Source organism: Gracilinanus agilis, chromosome 1 (genome assembly GCF_016433145.1).
Source record: "Gracilinanus agilis isolate LMUSP501 chromosome 1, AgileGrace, whole genome shotgun sequence".
Classification (NCBI taxonomy): Eukaryota; Metazoa; Chordata; class Mammalia; order Didelphimorphia; family Didelphidae; genus Gracilinanus; species Gracilinanus agilis.
In genome coordinates, this window is record NC_058130.1 from 517,786,950 (window position 1) to 517,808,430 (window position 21,481).

Consider the following 21,481-nt stretch of genomic DNA (forward strand, 5'->3'; position numbering starts at 1 on the left):
TCCATATCCATATAAATGCAGTAGTCTTTACTATAAATAATAACTAACATTTTTATAGTGCTTACTATCTGCCAAACACTATGCTAAGCTTTACAATTATTAACTCTTTAGATCTCACCAGCCTAGGGAGAAAGGTGCTTCTGCTGTTTCAATTTTATAGATAAGCTGAGGCTGAGCCCAAGTTCACCATTTAAGTAAATGTCTGAAACCTGATTTGAACTCGGGTGTGCTTGGTTTTGATGTTTCATCTTCTATTTTCTGTAGCACCTTCCTTACATCCTAATTCTAGATAACTCATTCCCCTCCCAAAAAAAGAAAGGAAATAAAGTTCTTGGCAGTAAAGGGATCCCTTTTCTTAAGGCAGTGAGTTTGAGTGGCGAACAGAAAAGGAAGAAAGTGGAGAAATAAAGGATAATATACTACATTCTTAAATAGGGGATATTCATTCTCCAATTTAATTTCCATTATCAGATGTTTAAAACTTCCTTAAGGAGAGACATTTCCTGTTGGAAAAAAATGTCTGATTTTTATAATTTAAATACGACACATTTGTATCATTATTTTCACAACTTTAGCAATAAGTCAGTTTCAGATAGTTTTATTTGATGTTAATTACCAATTTTTTTTTTTTTTTTTTTAATCCTGGGACTCCATTCTAGGAGCATAGGGCCACAATCAGTAGGCAATGGGACACACAGTCGCTCAGGGTCACCCAGCTGGGAAGTGTCTGAGCCCGGACTTGAACCTAGGACCTTTCATCTCTAGGCCTGGCTCTCAATCCACTGAGCTAGCCCAGCTGCCCCTACTTTAGGTTGCAGTTTCTTTAGCAGATGTAGTTTTTACTGGGTGGGGTTGCTAGCCCCACGCCCAACCCTCCTCCTTTTTTCATCCGGGCTAGGGACCGTCCTTGGCCCAGGAGTGGTAAGGGTGGGCAGTAGGGGTCAAGTGACTTGCCCAAGGTCACACAGCTGGAAGTGTCCGAGGCCGGACTTGAACCTAGGACCTCCAGTCTCTAGGCCTGGCTCTCAATCCACTGAGCCACTCAGCTGCCCCTAATTACCAATTAATAATTACCAATTAATAAACTCAAATACTAAGGTGGATCTAGGATCTCAGTTCGGTTGATTCCTCAGAAGATGCACATCACAACTACTCCATGCCTGCTTCATTTTTTGTACCTCTTTTCCATATCCTCCCATGAGTTCATCAGAGAGGATGGAGACTACCATTGCTGTATACCTTCCTTACTTTCTCTTGACACTGAGGATACCAGTGGAACACTCAAAACTGTACACCTGTCATTCCTTTCCCTTACTTTGTGAAGAGCCCATCTTCTCTTGTAGCTTTTATTTCCCTGGTAACATCTTTTACTTTTGTTCTTTGCAGTTTTTTAGTGATTAAAATGTGCAATCTGCTTATACCTTTAGTGTTCATTTTCCATTGCTCTTTGTAATATTCATTTCTTATTCTTTGAAGAATGGTGTTCTATCTTTCAACCATGCATCAGTAGGATACTGTTATTTAAGTGGACCTTTCTAGGAGAAGCTTCTGATGACTAGGATGTTCCACAGTATTCCAGGGCATCATAGAATCATTATCCTGTTATATGCAGACAGGAGTATCAAGAATCATCTTTCTCATAGAGAATCCCTTTCTAATTTTGATTCTGCATTGGTTCCTTGTCAGCAGAAGGGTGATTTGGGAAAGCATAATCTTCCTCTTTTATGTTGTACTTTAATATTTATGAATAGAGTGCTGTTGATTAAAGTGTCATTTCTGTTGTCATATCTTTTGAGGGATCTTGAATGATTTTGATATATAAATGAACTTTCATTTTTCATAATTATAAACATTCATCTTGTAGCCTTTACATTTTTCGGTTGCATAATGGCAGATATGTGCTTTGGTAGCTTATTACTTGTGAGAATCAAGTTTGTTCTCTATTAATACCATCATTGAGGATGACTTCATATGTTTGATGAGTCTTTATAATGATTTTGTATACATGTAAAAATAAGACATGTAGCTTAGTAGTTATTTATATCTTATTTTTCTTAGTGTTATTGAAGTATTAGCTTTTTTATAGTCCTCTTTGATATATCTTCCTCCCAAGATACCTTGTGCATTGATCCCTTAAAACCCTTTCATTTTTGTCATCTCCAGTATGGGTTTTATCTGGGTAAACTTTGTCTAATTCAACTGATTTTTTTCTCCTTTTCACTGTTTTTACATGCTGTGATGATTGTACTTGATGGTGGAAACAAAAGAAATCTTTGAAGATCATTCCCTTTTTCCTTCTGTTTCTTATCCTTCATTTTTAAATGCCCTACAGATAATTTTGCTTATTCTTTCCAGGTTTTCTTTAAACTGCTTTTATGCTTCACTCTTTTAGTATAAATGAGCTGATACATGAAAAGTGTTTATGAAGCATTATGTACTAATTGCTGTGTTAGGCACAGAGGATACTCTTCTTGCCTTCAAGGAGCTTACATTCTAATAGAAGAGACAACATAATGGTAGCCAGAGAAGGAAATTATAGTCTGAGAAGTCACAGAACAGAAGGGGTTTTTCCTGTCAAGATAGGAGCCTATCAATAAAAAGGGCCAGTAACTGATGTTTTATAGAAGAGAGGTAGAGAAAGTCTATGTGGTGAGTTTCTCTTCCAGCTCTCCCCTACAGCCAAATATACACTGGGAGACTTTAAGGGGGTGTCACCCCGAAACTGGGTGACCTGGATGATTCTGCCTCCCCACAGGAGCTTGGGGCAAGGCTTCCCTATAAGAGGAGGCATGTGGTACCCCAATCTAATCCTGTGTAAGGACAGGGTTCACACAAACCTCTTCCCAGTCAGTTAAATTCACAGCGGGTGGTCTGGCTTTAAGATGGAGGTAGCCAGACCAAGCTGTGGTTCCCTGCTCCCTTGTTGTCTCTCAGGCACTCTGGAATGCTATCTGACTGTTGAATGGCTTTATTTGCAAATCAGGAATTGGGGAAAGGGGTGAAGGACAGAGGGATTTTGGGGTGTTCTCTTCGCTGTTCCTATGGGGTCCGTCATTTAAGTGGGAACCTTAGTGGTTCCCATTCCTAAGCTTCTCCCCTCACCCCTTCTCCTTCTATTTCTATTTTGATTTTTCTGTTTTTATCCTTTTCTATAATTGAAAATTTCTACTGAAAGGGGTCTCTCAGCAAGGTTGGGAATGGGTGAAGGAGAGTAAGAGATTGCTCCCAAAATGGAGTCCAAACTTAGTTGACTTAATGGTTGAAGACTTGATGGGTGAGATGCAAAGGAATGGCTTTGAGCAGTGAATCAGGGTTTCAATTTCCAAAAGAAAGATCCTCAGGAAGCCCTCAGGACTGGACCCAAGCTAGGATGTTCTCCTCTTTTGTCCTCCCAGTTCTTCCCCTGAAGATCACTCCTCTCCTCTCTTCTCCCGAGTCAAATCCCAGAGTCCTCTTTGGTCTCAACTGTCAGCAACTGTCTTCTCTGGCTCCTTTGGTCCCATCCCCTTTGCACAAATCCCATCCTTACAGGAGGCAATATAAGTGTTGATATGAATACAGTTTAGAGCAAGAGTTGAAAGGGCAGAGGGTACGTATTGTTATCATGACAGAGCAGAATATGGCCAGTGAAGAGGAGGAAGCTTGTTCCCAGGGGGTGCCTTAGGAGAGTTTGCTGCATTGTAGATAATCATCTATTAACCTACTCTGTAAGATTTTACAAATGAGTTTATATTTTGAATTAGTATTTTCTTTAGCTACCTTTCTCTGTGTTTTGCAAGTTAAGTCAAATGTTTGCTCTCTGAGGTGCTAAATTTAGGTTCTTTTTGGTTTCCTCATTATTTCTTTTTTTTGTTATTTCAATTTAATTTAAAGATTAAAAGAATTTCAAGAATTAAAGATTAAAGAGCTTAAGATAAATTGTCATTGTAATATCCATTGTCTTTTTCTGATTTTTCATTACTAACCTCTTTTTCAAGTATTTCAATATATTGTTTCAATTATATCACTTTTTTTCCTGACAATTCAGAGGCCTAATTGTATACAAAGCTCATTGAGGAATATCTCCCACATCAGTTAAAATTTTCCTTTTTGCTAAAATATAATGAGTTTTAATTTTGAGATATTATATATATGGTGCTCATCATGTCTAGTGCCTACTAATTATTTTCTTGAAGTTAATAATATTCATGATAGAGTAGTTTTAGGCTTCTGTGTTTTTTTTTTATATCTTTCTCATTCCTTCTTACTCATCTTTGCTCTCTCACCATCCTCACCTATTCCCATCTTTGCATTGAAGTTACTGAGTATCAATATATGTTGATTATTTTGGACTTATTATTAGAATTTTCCTACCTTTTCATCTTCTATAATCAATGCTGGTATGTAAGCTATAATTGTTATAATCTTTTATTTGCAAGTATTCTTAAGTACTATACTGTGAGAAAGCAAATGCATTGTAAATTTAGGTGGTTTTTGTTGCCTTTGGTTATATAGTAAAATTATATGTTCCAACTCTTCCTTACCTCTTCAAACAGTTCCTTTTAGTTGTCCTTCCAATCTTCTCATTTTGTTTTTATCAAGTCATAAGGCAGCTGATATACTCCAGCTCCTCTATTTCTGTACATTTTGCTTGCTAATGAACAAGGATCTCACATATAGAGTACTAGAAACTAAACTAAAAATCTTAAATACATTGTGATACTTAATCCTATTCTTAGGCCTCAACTTGATGTATATAAATGATAATTAATTCTTGAAGGCTTAGCAATCATTTAAGAAACCTATTTCTACTTCTTTGATGATGGTAGCATAATAATAGAAAAGAGGACAGAGGATGCCAGGTATTAGCAAATATTTTGAAGTATAATCAACAGCAAATTTAATTGCCAAGACATCTTTGGATTGAGTTTCTCCCATTTATTTTTCCTAGCACTTTTTTTGGAAAGATAATTAGCAACTTTTAAAAACTTTGTTAGTCATTTTCTGTTTTCATGTCTAGACTATTAATTTTAAGTCATTTTCATTTTTCTAATCCTAGACTAATTTTAACACTGTTCTAACAAGAGAAAAAATGAAGAAAGAAAATATAATAAATGATCTTAGTGACAAATTGAAAAATACAATGCAACAACAGGAACGAGATAAAGGTTAGTTCCATTTATTCTAATAGAATATTTTAGATCACATCTGTAATCTTTTGTTTTAAATTTAGAGCTTGTCTTCAAAAATATTTTAAATGTTATTTTGTTCATTGATTTTGTCTTACTCTTTATGTTGTTCAGATTTAATTGAATCACTTTCTGAAGATCGAGCACGTTTACTTGAAGAAAAGAAAAAACTTGAAGAAGAAGTAAATAAATTACGTAGTAGCAGTTTTGTTCCTCCACCATTTTTAGCTACAGCTCCTGAACTTTGTGGTGCTTGTGCACCTGAACTCCCTGGTGAAACAGACAGATTAGCCTCAGAAATAGCAGATGAAGGAAGAACAGATTCAGCAATGGAAACAAGCATGATGTCTGTACAGTGAGTGTTCATCTTTGTGTATGTATCCTCAAATATTGCTAAACTCTTATCTACCAGCCAGACCTTTGCAGAGAATTATCTTAGGGCATGGTATGTAACAAGGAGAGAATTTTGTAAGCTCTAAATAATGGAAGGTCATATTTTTGCTAAGTGATACTGACAGGACACAAAAAGGGTTGCAAAAATTAAGTCCAGTGTAGTTGAATGGTTTAACAGCCTACTTTCAATCCAGGAGACACAAAATGAGTTAACATTAACACAATAAGGAACACATTAAGAGTTATCTGGGGATATTAATTAACATTAAACTAACATTTTATTCTTTCTTGGTTTCTAGTAAAGTCAACAATCTATAATCAGTATATATGCGGTTCACAAAGTTTTAAGCTCTAAAGGAAACTTTTAAAGGCCATAATTAAGTAAAGCAAAGGGCCTTTTGTCATGTAAACAATAAATTGTTTATGTAGTACTTGAAAGATTACAAAGCCCTTTCCTTAAAATAGCCCTGGGAGGTAATAGTTCAGGTATTATCCCCATTTTATAGATGAGAAATCAAAAGCCCAAAGAATTTTCCAGACTAGCCTTTCTTTAGATGTCTGGCAGCTATGTCCTTGGCATCTCTATAACTATTTTTTCTTATATGGTATCTATTTTTTATTCCATCTGCCTTGGTATATGATATTTGTCTCCTTGCTTTTCAGTTTAAATCACATTTGGTTAAATTTGCAAGAATATAGGCAAAACTGTTTTTCCCTCCTCTGATGTAGTATGTTCCATCCCTGACCAAAAACCATTTTTTTACCTACTGTTGAATTCACAATTCAGAAATGCAAATTCTGTTCTCAGATATCATTCACTTAATCAGTTGTTTACTTCTGAAATCTTTTTTTTTTTTTTTTTTAATTTTTTTATAAGCTCTTACCTTCTGTCTTAAGTCAGAAGAGTGATAAGAGCTAGCTAGGCATTGGGGGTTAAGTGACTTGCCCAGGGTCACACATACTTCTGAAATCTTAATCTTTCAAAGCACCTCATTCCCATCTTCAGCATAATTAAGTAGTTAAAAATTTCCCCTTTATCCCTACTGTCTTCATTTTCATGATTAGGTCTTTTATTTACCAGTAATGCTAGGGTTACAAATGAAGGCACAAGACAGACCCTGTTTAAAGCCCTTAAAATCTAATAGGGGAGGTAAATATTTTATAGAGAGTGAATTGAGGGTTATCTCAGAAGGAAGACAATAAACTTAAGGAAGACTAGGAAAAGCTTCTAGCAGTAGATATAACTTTAACTGAGACTTGAAGGAAACAAAGAAAGCCAAGAGGGAGTGACAAAAAGGAAAAAAATTCCAGGCATATATCCTCTGTTTGGTATTCAGAGTACTTCATAATCTAGCATCCCACCATTGCCACCTTTCCTCTTTTTGATCTGGAAATAATACTGGTCTCCTGACTGAATGCTCTTCTTCATCTCCTCCCCTTGGCTTCCTTCAAGTCCTAACTAAAATTCTATCTTTTTACAGAAATGCTTTCCTGATTCCTCCTTAATTCTACTACCTTCCCTTTGTTGATTATTTCCAATTTAAAAGCAGTTTCCTTCAAAAGCAAGGAACTGTCTTTAGTCTTTCCTTGTTTCTTCAATGCTGACATAGTAGGCACTTAGTAAATGTTTATTGACTGACTTATTTATATTCCTAGTTAGGGTGCTTCACAAATATTTGTTTATTATTTGATACACTTTATCAAATTCTTTGTTAAAATCTTATTATAGATTTTTAATAGGAAAAGATCCTACAGGTCTCCTTCAATTTCCTCATTTTTGCAGAACTAAAACCTCAAAAGGTTAAATGAATCTCCAGTGAGCAGATTTAAATCTAAAAAATATTTTTAGTATTGCATGAACTGATAAAACTATGCTAACTCTTTGTAATAACTATTTAACTTTCCAGAAATTCATCAACCATTTCTTTTTTGAGCTCTTTGTTTCTTTTCATGGGAGCTTCAGAGGAGATAATTCAACCACCATCACCCAGCTTTCACTAAATGGCACTGACCCAGCCACTCTTAGTTGTATATATTGATCACTGGAATACTACAGTTGTACAACTTGCAAAACTAGTGATTAATAGTCATTCAAAAGGAACAAAAGGAAAATTAAAATGAAATAAGTAGTATTAAGACTTAGTCCCAGAAATTTAAGGGGAAAATAATCTTTATTTTATTGTCACTAAATTTTAAGTTATAGATGGCATATTCTTAGAGCATTGTATAAGTGTATTGTAAAAAATAAAACTAGTCAAGATTTTGGAAGGCATTTGATATCTTTTTTTCCACTTTTAAGTTTCTTAAACTTACTTCAAATCTTAAGATCTTTTAAGTTCTTAATTAAAAAACCTTCTTTTGAAAGTTGAATTGCTAAAAAACTAAAAGAATTTTAGATAGCAGTTAAAGATAGGATTTAACTTTTTGAAATGGTAGAATTATTTCTTCATAAATTACTTTTTTGTTCCCTGTAGTGAAAATATTCACATGTTGTCTGAAGAGAAACAAAGGATAATGTTGTTAGAAAGAGTAAGTAACTTTAAAAAAAATTCTCAATTCATTCTGTTCACTTTGGGATATTCTGGGGTATTCATTAATAAGTTTTAGCCCACAAGTATATTTTTCTTTTCTTCTTTGCCATTAAGAATTTAATGCTTAATTATTATGGTTTTTTTTAAAGGGTATAGTTAACATTTTTGAGGAATCCTGTCTCTATTAAAAAGAATAAATGACTTAGCAACTCAGATAACCTTTGTAATTTTTGAATGCCAGTTAAGGAGGTACTTATCAGAAAAAAATCTGGAATCTTTACATATTTCCTACTTTTAGTAGCAGTCCTATTAATAATTTTAGGAAAAGGAACCAACATTGTATGTTGAGCACCCTTAAAATAATATCAAGATTAATATATATTTGGACTCCTACATTTTTTAAAATGGGAAATTATATTTATCTATAGTTGGGTTAAAAATATGAAATGAGAAGAGCAATAATCTTTCATTTTTTTAAAACTCATACCTTCTGTCTTAGAATCAGTACTTTGTATTGGTTCCAAGGTAAAGGAGTGGTAAGGGCTTACCCTTAACCTTACAATGGGAGGTTAACTCTGACTTGCCCAGGGTCATATAGCTAGGAAGTATCTGAAGCCAGATTTGAACTCAGGACCGCCTGTCTCTAGGCCTGGCTCTCAATCCACTGAGCTACCCAGCTGCTCCCTTCCAATAATTCTGATAACACAAGTATATAATTGATACACCTCAAATGGGTAAAACTCTGAATGACAAATAGGATTTTGAGAATTGGAAATTCTTTTGCATTTTCAGTTTTGGCCAAGCCATTACTTTTATTTCTCATGTTGTATAGTTCTGTAGTCAGACAGGCACAAATCTAACTTGTATAACACATATGGAAATTATTTTTCCATAAACTAATTGTCATTCTGTGATTGAATAAACATCTTTTTATTTCTGCCCGAGTTGACCATCTAATGACATTTTAGAAAAGAAACTGGTAAATATTTTCATTTAGTGCTTAAATAGATATATTTATAATTGCTTTGTTTCAAGCTTTCAGAGCATTTTGAATTGATTTATATTAGAAGATCTCACCAGATACAACAGGCTTTTTTTTAAAGAAATTTCCAGACTTTATTTTTCTTTAGATTTAATTCAGATTTCTCAAAGAAGTACTATTTGGCTTCAAGTATTTTATCATTCGGATTGATTGTGCTATAAGTACAGAAAATAAACTATAATTTGTTCTCTAGACTTTGCAGTTAAAAGAAGAAGAGAACAAGCGGTTAAATCAGAGACTAGTAAGTATTTGTTACTTAGCATGCTGATATTTCTAAAAGTGTTATTTTTGTGCCCTCTTTTCATCCATTGGATCACCATTCTAGTAGTATTTCTAGTAGATTCTTTTGAAATGAACCATCATCTCTAATTTTCTTGCAATAAATTTTCAAATCAAATCAGCAGGAGATATATTAAGAATCTATTAAATTTAAGAATTCCACTAGCAATTATGATTAAATATATTATGTATTTGCAGGTGGGGAAGAATCTGATCTATGTACAACTAAGCATAATGAAAGAATTACAAGTTTTTTTTACCAAGCAATATTCTCAGTGCTAGGAATTCAGATACAAAAGCAACAAAAATCCTTACCATCAAGAAGCTTATATTCTTTTTAAAAATATTATTTATTTTGTTAAATATTTCCTAATTAGGTATAAACATTTTTTTAATGTTCATTTAAAGAAATTTTGACTTCCAAATTCCCCCTTTTCCCACCCCTTCCTCCTTAATAAGACAAATATGATATCAATTAGGGGCAGGTAGGTGGCTCAATGGATAAAGAGACAGTCTGAAGACAGGCGGTCCAACAGTTCCTACCTGTATGACTGTGGCCAAGTCACTTCATCCCCATTGCCTAGCCTTTATCATTCTTCTGCCTTGAAACTAATACTTAGTACTGATTCTAAGAAATAAGGTAAGGGATAAAAATAAAAGTAATTTCAATTATATATATGAAGTCAGGAAAACATTTCCATATTAGCCATATGGCAAAAGAAAATATTCATACATGCGCGTGCACGCACACACACACACACACACACACACACACACACACACACACACACACACACACAAAACCCTAAGGAAAATAAATAGTATGCTTCGGTCTCTATTCAGAATTTATTAGGTCTCTCTCTGGAGATGGATGGCATTTATCATTATGGCCTTTGGAATTTTCTTGGTGCATTGTCTTGATCAAAATAGCTATGCCTTTCACGGTTCATCCTTATATCCTTACATGGTCATCCTTACAACATTGCTGTTATTGTGTACAATGATCTCCTGGTTCTGCTTACTTCAGTTTGCATTAGTTCATATAAATCTTCCTAGGAATGTAAAACATTCCTATTCATCATTTCTTACAGCATAATAGTATTTAATCACAGTCATATACCACAACTTGTTCTACCATTCTCCAGTTGATGGTCATCTCCTCAATTTCCAATTCACCACAAAAATATGCTGCTATAGATATTTTTGTACAGAGTTTTTCCCCTTTTCTTTGATCTTTTTGAGAAATCACATATCTAGTAGTGATACTGCTGGGTTGGAAGATATATATAGTTTTATAGCCTGTAGCCCTTGAGTATAGTTCCCAATTATTCTCCAGAATGGTTAGACTAGAAGAAGCTTTAGACTAGAATAAATTTCTAACAGAGAGAAGCAAACATAGTAGAATGGTGGCCAGGACTGAATATATTGTTTGGAAAAGTCATAGAGATAGTGAGTCAGTGCTTAACAGAGTAGATTTATATACTCTGTCCAGGAGCAACACTGACTAAGAAAAAAGCCATTAAAAATACCCATATTTGATAAAGGCAGGGAGTATAGTGGCATTAATTCATGAGCTTTATAAACCTACACTACCTCACCATAATATTTATTCCTAAGACATACGTATTTTTCTGCTTTTATATTGCATGTGCAGTGTATGTTTTGATTAAACGAATAGACTAGATGAAGTAGACCATTTTCAGATTTGCAGATTTACAACATATGAGTATTTCTTATCTAAAATATAATTTCTATGTTTCCTCCTCATTGCCACTTTGCAGAATTTGGAATTCCATCCTTTGTGTAGCCTAACCCCCCACTTCATGTCTCCATAAACTTATATGTATTTAATGTAAGTTAGAGAGCAAACTAAATACAATTATAGGTTCACTTTTCATTCCAGCTATATTTTAAATAAAAATAACTAACGTCAGAGAAAACTTGGGGAAAATGTTGAAGGTAACTATATTCAGATACTCTATGACCAAGGGAAATAATTTGAGTATTTAACCAAATTTGAATGATTCTTTGAGTTACTAAGAACTTTTAGATAAATGTAATCGTTTAATCAAAATTAAAAGTATCTTAGGTTTTTAAATCTAAAATTCTGTTTGGGTAAATAATAAACTATTTGAGGATAATAAGCTATTTCAGTATATATTAATATCTTTTTTACTGCTTTTCTCTTTTTTCTCTTTCAGATGTCTCAAAGCATGTCCTCAGTTTCTTCAAGGCATTCAGAAAAAATAGCTATTAGAGAGTAAGTATTTATTTTGGGGAGATGTTTTATGTAACCACTTAGTAAATAAAATATTTTAGAAAGATTAGAGAATCATAGATTTTCAGACTAGACCATCCTATAAGAATTATTGCATGTACTATTGGTGGTCATCCAATAACTTGAAGAACATCCTTAGTGAAGAGAGACTGGCAGCCTCTTGAGGCATTCCATAGATGTTAACCCAGGAATAAATATTTCATTACCATATAATATATTTTTATAGACCATAGCTCCATTGAGGTTAGTTTTTAGATTCATTAGAGTCTCTAGAAGTTGATGTATAAGAAGCCAGTGGCCTATAATGAAGGGCAATTCAAAATGTTTAGAATGTATGCTAAAACTTCCTTAGATTCACCTCAGTAGTATTTCTTGAATATATTCAAAATCCTTCATGAATCTTGGTATAAGTATAGCTAATATTATAGTTCATAATATTACTGCATGTTTTTTTAAGTTGTCATCAATTTATTTTGAGAAGTTCATTCTGATTTCTAGTTTTCTTCTGGACCAGAATCCCAAATATTAGTTTTTGTAATTTTTTTTTTAAACCCTTACCTTGGGGTCAATACTGTATATTGGCTCCAAGGCAGAAGAATGGTAAGGGCTAGGCAATGGGGGGTCAAGTGACTTGCCCAGGGTCACACAGCTGGGAAGTGTCTGAGGCCAGATTTGAAGCTAGGACCTCCCCTCTGTAGGCCTGGCTCTCAATCCACTGAGCTACCCAGCTGCCCCATCTCTTTTGTTATTATTTTTTTAAATTCTTACCTTACCCCTTAGAATCAGTACTGAGTATTGTTACTGAGCAGTAAGGGCTAGGCATTGATGGTTAAATGACTTGTCCCAGGTCACACAGATAGAAAGTATCTGAGGCCAGATTTGAACTTAGAACCTCCTGTCTGGAGGCCTAGCTCTCAATCCACTGAGCTAACTCAGTGTTGTCACCTCATCCCCCAATGTTATTTAAAAATTTTTTTAGCCATCTGTAGTTTTTGTTTTGGCATACCATTAATATAAAAGTATAATCCTTTCCCAGTTTTTTTATGTCTTAATCTCCATTTCTGTCTGATTTCAGTTGTAAAAGGAAAATAAGAGTTCAAAATGGTTATTTAGTTAGTATGTAACCAGAAAGTTCTGGCTGAAAACAAGATGCCACTTTTGTCATTTTCAAACATAAAATTCTATTTTACGTTGTATTTGTTTGTTCTGTTATAGCATTTACCAAAGTCTTTCCCCGCTCCCCTATCCCCCAGTGCTTTCTGTTTTAGGGAGAAAGTAGATAAGTTTTCTTGAAATAGGATTCTCTGTTATTCTAATCATTAAGATAGGGAGATTTATAAATCAAGTCATCTAGCATCTTCTACTTTTTTCCTAAGCAAAATTTTTTATACTTAGATTGTTTCACTTTGAAAAAAAATGTGCCATTTATAATTTCTTTCTTTTTGTACCATTTGCAAATACTTAGGATAAAAGGGAGAAAGAGAAGTTTTACTGGCACTTTGTTTTAATATAAAAGTCAAATTATAATGTACTCCTAATGACACCATAACAATTATTAAAAAATGCAAAACTTTTTTACTAAATAGATAGCTATGAATAAAGTGTCAGAAAAATAGATTTATATAAACATTGGTTTTGTTTTCTCATAATCAGATATTTTTCGAATATATAACTGTATGCCTGGCTTTAGGCTAATCTACTTAGATTAAAAAAACCTGTTGAGGCACATGGAAATATAGATTTAAATGGAATTTTTAGGGTTTATTTAATCATTTAATTGAGTAACATGACACAATGGAAAGAATATTAAATATGGAGTTAGAGGACCTGGACTCAAATCTTACTTTTGCTCTTTACTATCTCTAACAGCTCTATAGCATTAGACAAGTCGCTTCACCCCTCTTTTGCTCATCTCTTAAATGTAGAGGTTAAATGAGATGATCTCAGAAGCACTTTCACATTTATAGCATGTAATTTTATCTTAGGTCAGCTAGGCAGCTTCTGGACCTAGTCAGGAAAACCTAATTTCAAATCAGGCCTCAGACATTAGCTGTGTGACCATGGGCAGTTCATTTAATCTCTTTTTGCTTTTAATCCACTGACAAAAGAAATAGCAAGCCACTCCATATCCTCGTCAAGAAATTCTTATGGACCATATTCTCCATAGGGTCACAAAGAATCCAATATGACCGAACAACTGAACATAAAAAATTTTATCTTAAAATCCAAAAAATACTTATGTTTTTCATATGTGATGGTAGTAATATCACCAGTACAATGAAACTCTACTACTTTATTTAGTTTTCAGGTTGGAGACTTGGTTCTCATTATCTTGGATGAACGGCATGACAATTATGTATTATTTACTGTTAGCCCAACTTTATATTTCCTGCATTCAGAGTCTCTTGCTGCATTGGACCTCAAACCAGGTGAGTGTGGTAAGTGTCTCATTCTTAACTAATATATAATGCTCTAGTGTTATCAGTTTTAATTTAAACGATAGCCCTCTCCCCCCCTTTTTTTTTCAGAATTGTCTAAAAGTCCCAGAATTTAGCACGTTAATTAATTCACTTCAGTACAAATAATTACAAAATAAAGAAAATGTCTTGTTTAGTAATCTATTTTCAGAGTGAACATTTAACAAATATTCCTTGACCGTACACTGTCCAGGGCACTATTAAACACTGAAATATTGTTTTTTAGGGAACTACCAGATCTGTAAATATTTTTTAAGTTATTTAAGAAATATATGAAGTAGAAAAAGCAAAAAAAAAAATTAGGTGTTAGAAATAATGAATTCTAATCCTAGCTTAGAATCTGTGTGACCCTGATTATATTCTTAACTTTCCTAGGCTTTAGTTTCCTCAACTATAAAATGAGAATGATCTGGGGGTCCCATTTCTTTAACATTATGTCAGTAAATATTACAACTGGTCAAGATAGTTTAGGGTATTTTATTTGACAATTCTTAACAGTATGGTGATATATATGATAACTATTAAACAAAATAGTTGATTAAAACATGCCATTCAACTCAAGATCTGTTTTAGTGCTTCATCTTTATATAGGAATGACTGGATTCTTAAAGGCTATGGTAGTCAAGCATAAGATCTAGGTTGGTTTTACCAAGTCAGAGAGACCTTGAGTAGAGGCTTATTGAACGATTATGTGTATGTCTGTTGTCTGATGATAAGCTTTGCTGAGTTCAGAGGGGCTTATCACTAGAAGGTTAGTCTCTAGAGATGGATTTTTTTTTTTTAACCACAGCAGTTCAGTAGAATCATTTTAAGTTGTTGGATCTGCCTTGGTTAAGATAGAAACCAATGAAATCATTACTATTTTAAAATATTAAAATGATCCCTTGACCATGATGAAAATAATTTCTTTATTGTATCAGATGCCATCATTTAGTCCAAAGTTACTTGATTGAACCTTGTACAAAAATATAGATTAGTATAGCTTTATAAATTTTAGGTTTTCCACTCCTTTCTTTCCCCTCAAACTCAACGAACACTAAATAAATGTGTGTGTGTGTGTGTGTGTGTGTGTGTGTGTGTGTGTGTGAGCACACACATATAAATAAAACAAAATGGGGAAAAAAGATTTCACGAAACTGCAAATCTCTGTTATACATAACTTGCTTTTAAATAAGTAAACATATAAAATAAGTCCAGCCTGCAATTTTCAAAGGTATCCTGGTTGTTCTGGTTCCAAGGCAGAAAGGGAGTAAAGGCTAGATATTGGGCGTTAAGTGAAAGTTTGCCCATGGTTCCATAGGTAGGAAGTATCTGAGGCCAGATTTGAACCCAGGAATTCCTAGTTTGCAACTCATTGAGCCACCTAGCTGCCTACAGAGAAAAATGTAATATTCATTTGTAAAACCATGTAACTTTTGACTTTTCTTTGACTCTTAAATAGAGAAGTAGGCATTAAGTTCCTCACATTCATAGCTTTCTATCTAAGTACCTCAAAAGCCCTTTTTTCCTGCGTTCAGAGACTGTTTTTAAAATGAACAATTAACAAATATTCCTCGACTGCATACTATGTCCAGGGCAGTGTGAAACATGGAAATGTTTTTTAAGGAACTACGAGATGTGGAAATACTTTTTATGTCACCTAAGGTATATATATGAAGGTAGTAAAAGCAAAAAAATTGGGAACCAGAAATCACGAATTCTAATCCTAGCTTGGATTCTTTGTGACCCTGAGCATATTCTTAACTTTTTTGGGTATAGTTTCCTCAGCTATAAAATGAGAAAATAATCTGGCATCTTATCTAACTAGTAACATATGAACAAATATAATTTGTAATTCTCACTTTTAAGACTTCTAGGTTCTTCCGTAGGACTACCTTTGACAAGTTTCCCAGGCTGCTGGGATTGAGACTTTGTAGGACCATGGATAGAGAGATTAGGACTTCACTTGTAATCTAGTGCAGTGATGGGCAAACTATTCCTCGCGGGCCAGATCCAGCCCGTAATTGCTTAAGGCAGTGATGGACAAACTATGGTCTAGATATGGCCCGCAGGGAATAGTTTGCCCATCACTGGCTAGTGCATAGAATACTGGAGAAGATGACTTGGCCTCAGATCCCCTGCTATATACTGCTGTTCTCAAGAAGTTAAAATCTAATCTAGTGCTGAAATACTGCCTATTTTCCTTCGTACCTATAATCTCTCAACTCTTCTTTGTTAATTGGGAGAACAGCTCAGTATATGTGGGCTCCTTGGATCTATAGTTTGTCCACTTGAGTTACACTACAGCCACTTGCTGTCTGAGCAAGTCATGCTGAGAAGGTACTGACTTGCATTAGTTGAGGTAGTCTCTTCATGCCTGTACTTTTCACTGCCTATGCCAATGAAATCACAGTGCTCTTTAGCTCTATGCCAGGACATTACTCTCAGCTTCTCAATAATATAAGTCAAGTTGGTGAATAGCTATAAAGATAGATCCAAAGAACCTGCATACAGTAAAGCATCCTCCCACTGAACAGATAGTAGAGCAAAGAGGTTTAGAGGACTGGCAGCACTTCTGAATAGATTGGGCTTTTTTAGCCTAGATTTTAACTTTTTCAGTATAACTTCCAAGGCATGAACTGAGGGAGAATTGAGATAATAATAACAAGGGGAAATCTAGCTACTAACTAGCTATGGGCAAGTAATTTCGCTTCTTAGGGCCTCTGAGCTTTCATGTATACAATAAGAAAATTAGACTAGGTAATCTCCAAGACCTTTTCTTGCTCTAGAATTCTAGAGCAGGAATTTTGTCTAATTTTTTGGGGGGGTGGTGGTATAATTTTCTTCTTTTCCCAGTCAACAGAATTGAAGCTGTTTAGATGAAACTTCCACGGGTGCTACCTTAACCTTGTTTATATTTCCCATATAAAATATCAAAAGATAAATTCAATTTCAAATGTCTTTTCTCTGGGTTAATGGATTATCTGGCGAATTATATCATGGGATTCATTGTTGTCCTGAAGTCACTGGTGGTTTAAAGAAAGCTTATCTTTCTTAGATTTATAATGTGATGATATCTATTCTTTTGTTTCTAGTATCTTTAAAATTTTTATCTTTTCCCCCAAGTCACATGAAAAAACAATTTTTTAATCTTCATTTTCTTTTTTTGTTGTTGTTAGAGTCAAATTCTCACCTTCCTTCCCCAAGACAGCAAGCAATCTAATAGAGGTTTCTTGTACTTTAAAGATGTTAGGGAAAGGCAATCCACTTATAGGTAGGATTGGGTGCCTTAGTAATCACTGGAACTTTTGCACTCACAGAACCACAAAATTTCACTAAATTTGAGAGTTGAAAGGAACCTCAGTAGCTATTTACTCTAACTCGTACATCAAAGGCAAAATATCTTCTATAACATAGTCAATAAGTGTTCAGTATCTGTATGAAGACTTCCATGGAGGGAGATCTTACCATCTAAGGAACTCATTCTATTTTGGAAGAACTTTAATTGTCAACTTCCTGACATCATGCTGGCTTCTTAGTAGCTTCCATCCATTGTTCTTTGTTTTGCTCTCTAGGACAAAACAAAGCAAAATCTAATTATTCTTTCATTATAATGGTCCTCCATGCCCCTAAAGTTGTTTATTCATCTTAAAAGTTTTGAGAACAACATCTTCACCTATTAAGTTATTATCTCTGACACTATAATCCACAATTTATGCAAGAAAATTGCAGCTTTGAGAATTGAAGAGAGTTTTGCTGTTTCTTATCAAACACATGCCCATCTCCACTTTAGACTTTTCTACTTTGAAAATCCCTTTTAATTGCTGCCCCTGTGATCTGGATCCTCTCTACTTTTTTTTTCTTCATAGATAAAATCTCAGTTAGCACAGTAGGTGGCACTCCTGAGCCATTATGGAGTTTTTAGACCTAGGTGTCCAGTGCTCTTTCCACATGGACTTGAATTTATTCCGTAATCCATGCAAGTTATGCCATACTACTTAACTAAACAGAGGAGAGATGGCCATGTTAAAAGCATTGTCCATAGACATTTAAAGTTTTCCTTGTTTCATGTTATAAATCACTAATGTAAGAACTTTTTTCTTCTTAAAGTATTAATGTGCTTTATTTTCAAAATGAAACTAATGCTCTAACTCATTAGCTTCAGGTACATCTAGAAGACCCTGGGTACTTGGAAAAGTAATGGAAAAGGAATATTGTCAAGCCAAAAAGGTAAACTATAGGCTGCCATTATACAAAGCATAGAATTGGTAGAGAAAACTTGTAATGCTTCATAGAGAAATCATTAACAGTCACTTCCTATCAAGTTAGGGTATGGTTCCAGTGATACAAAAGAAGGTTATTCCTTGAAGAATAGTCCTAATTAATCCTAGCAAATAATCTTAAATAGATATGTACTATTTGCCATAAGTGAGATAGACTGATAAGCAGATCTGCTGCCGGAATTGAAAGATTAATTCTTGCTTTACTCTTACTGAGTCAGTAGTGTCTTGTAATGAGGGATGGCTCCATAAATTAATGTAATCAGAAAGGAGCTCTGTTTTGACATAGATCCTGTTTTCCCCTTAGATCTCCCCAAGTGCAGATGTGAAAGAATTCTATACTGGTTTAAAAATAACAGGTTTATTGTCAATCATGTATTTATACATAGTAAACATGTACATGTCTCATTTTAAATAACATCATTCATTCTCTTGAGTCACCACTGAAGACTCAAACTCTAATCCTGTAATTACTGTAGAACTATTTTTAGGTCAGGTAGTATTATGAAGTCCTTTAGTTGCAGTAATAATTCTCTTAGATATTATCTCACCTTAGCTTGAATTTTGCATGCAACAAGTAGAAAGGTATTTTGTATTTTGTGCATTTGTTTTGGTTATTTAAAGAAATATATTATCTCTTTCTCTTAGGCACAAAACAGATTTAAAGTTCCTCTGGGTACCAAATTTTACCGAGTTAAAGCTGTGCCGTGGAACAAGAAAGTATAACCCTCAAAGAAAATTGAGTTCATTCTGTCATATTTTTTCTGCCTTGTCCTACAGTGTTCATCCATCACTCCAAAAATAGAAGGCCATCTTTTTTATACAGAAGTCAATATGACAGTATACTTCATTGATGTGTACAACATTTACTTTTTAACAAATTACATTTTAGAAACAAGAAATTCATCAAATCCCTTGGCTGAATTACAGTTTTTTACCCAGATGACTCTAGAAATGCGGACCAAATTAGTTCATTTTCTCAAAGGGCATACCCTATACATTGTGGCTTATAAATTAGCCATATTAATTGCCTGTTAAATATACATTAGCTCGATCTTAGATGTTAAATGTTAGTTACCATTATTACCAGCATTTGTCCTTTTGTGAAATCGTTATCAGGATACTTGCTCTCTTTAACACATTCTTTATAATATGTATAAATTCTTCAAAACTATTTAAAGAGGAGTGTCATTGCATGCAGATAATCATATAATTTTCTTAAACATGAGTTTGCCTCTGTAGATAACTACCACCACTTGTTTCATTATTTTTTAAAATGCCCTTTGATGTTTCAAGGAAGAAAAAAAAAGGAACCCTACAGTTGGATTGACTGATTTTAAGATCAGCCACAGGTAATCAGCAATCTTCAAAGCACTTTCGATGGATTGATCATATAGATTCTGAAGGGAAGAGTCTGTGCCATTGACAGTTTTAAATGTAAGCACATGAATCTTCCCTATAACACAGAAGTCTTGTATTAATCTATTTAGAAAAATCATATTGATGAAATTGTAATTCATGGTTGAGTTTCAGGAAAAAAACACTCATTGTACATTAACCATATAAAAGTCATTTAAGTAACAAATTATTGTATTGTAAAAGACATGTAGAATTTTAAAACAATAAAGATTTGAACCTGTAAATGTGTGTGCCTTTTAAAGAAAATGGTAAGTTTTTTAATAAATTTGAGTGAATGCAGGAGAGGGTGACAAGATTATTCTGTATCATTACAGCACAGAGAAAGATCTGTATTACAGAAATGGTATTCTTTAATTTATAGTACAGGGTAAAGCAGTGTTTCCTAAGAGTTCGAAATGAATCGTGACAAACTCCCTTTGCTCAGACAAGCAACTGTTAAGCAAAGGTATTTCAAAGAGTTATTGGGCTAGAGAAGATAGTGTTTCAGTTATCTTGCTACAGACAATAATGAAATTATTCATTTGCATAAAATATTTAACAATATTTCTTCATGAAAGAGTTAAATGTTTTTTTAAAGATGTATATCTAATAGAACAGAAAGCAAAATGGAATAAATTACAGCAGTGTAAAAAATTCCTGAGTTTGACAACATATTAATAAAGAATGAATGATTTAAAATGTTTCTATTCAGTCTGTCCATGACTTCTTGGTACAAAAGAAATGTCCAACAAATTACTTTGTATTGCATCTGCATCTACATCTGCGAATCAAAATTTTGGTGAAGAGTCCTCTTCTACACCCCTCATCCCACCCCCATACACACACTTAAGCCAAAGGAAAACACAAAAATAGACTCATTTTGATTGTATTTGTGAAAAGTTACCAGATATCCAGATGTTACAGTGTCATGTAGACACATCCTGAAAGAGTGAGTTATTCATAGACCTTAACTGTGTGGTGCCAAAGTGAGCTAGTAAGTATGATACCAGATCTGTCCTTTTAATTTGACTTTTTAATGTGTAAAATTTAAATTTAATATCAATAACTCGAGGTTCTTATTTTTCATAGAGTTTTATTAATAATCCCTAAAAGTAGAGAAAGCAGATTTGAACCTAATCTAACCTAACTGACCACCGCCTGACTCTAAGCCATGGTCCCACCTGGCTGCCTCCAAAGGGAATAGAGAGAGCAGGCGGTCTCACCCCACACCTTTATTCTTTCTCTTGAACCTGGACCCATAACCTTCAGTTCCAGGTCACGTTCTTAGGGGTTCTCACCTGTGCCCTCTGGAGTGTTCATGGGACATCCAGCCACGCAGCGAGGTGGGATGAACTGGGGGAGGGGGATGGATTCTATGTACACAAATGTTTAATTTCTTCCCAGTTAATAACAGAATTGTTATCTAATTTTATCAGTTTTGCTGATGTCACATTCAATTGAAAATCTGGATTTTCTTCCTTTGGATAAAAGTATATTTTAATAGTTTCAGTGTGTAGATTGCAGTACACTCACACATTTTCATCCTGTGTAACTGTAGACTGTGCCTTTAATATATATCCCATAGAAGATCTACCCAGCATGCTAGTTCAACACTCAGGTTCTCTACCTATCATTTTAGGATGATGTGCCTACCTC

At 34.2% G+C, this 21,481-nt stretch overlaps 1 protein-coding gene across 1 annotated transcript in view; it reads left to right on the top strand.

Annotated features, from left to right (window-relative positions):
* RB1CC1 (RB1 inducible coiled-coil 1) overlaps positions 1–20,524 on the top strand; it is a 64,243-nt gene extending 43,719 nt beyond the window's left edge. The window contains exons 16-23 of the mRNA XM_044666313.1: positions 5,039–5,147; positions 5,283–5,523; positions 8,036–8,090; positions 9,328–9,375; positions 11,615–11,673; positions 13,993–14,129; positions 18,307–18,377; positions 19,076–20,524. Coding sequence (XP_044522248.1) covers positions 5,039–5,147; positions 5,283–5,523; positions 8,036–8,090; positions 9,328–9,375; positions 11,615–11,673; positions 13,993–14,129; positions 18,307–18,377; positions 19,076–19,153 — 798 coding nt within the window. The 3' untranslated portion in view covers positions 19,154–20,524. The remainder of the gene's footprint in view (positions 1–5,038; positions 5,148–5,282; positions 5,524–8,035; positions 8,091–9,327; positions 9,376–11,614; positions 11,674–13,992; positions 14,130–18,306; positions 18,378–19,075) is intronic.
* The last annotated feature ends 957 nt before the right edge of the window (positions 20,525–21,481 follow it).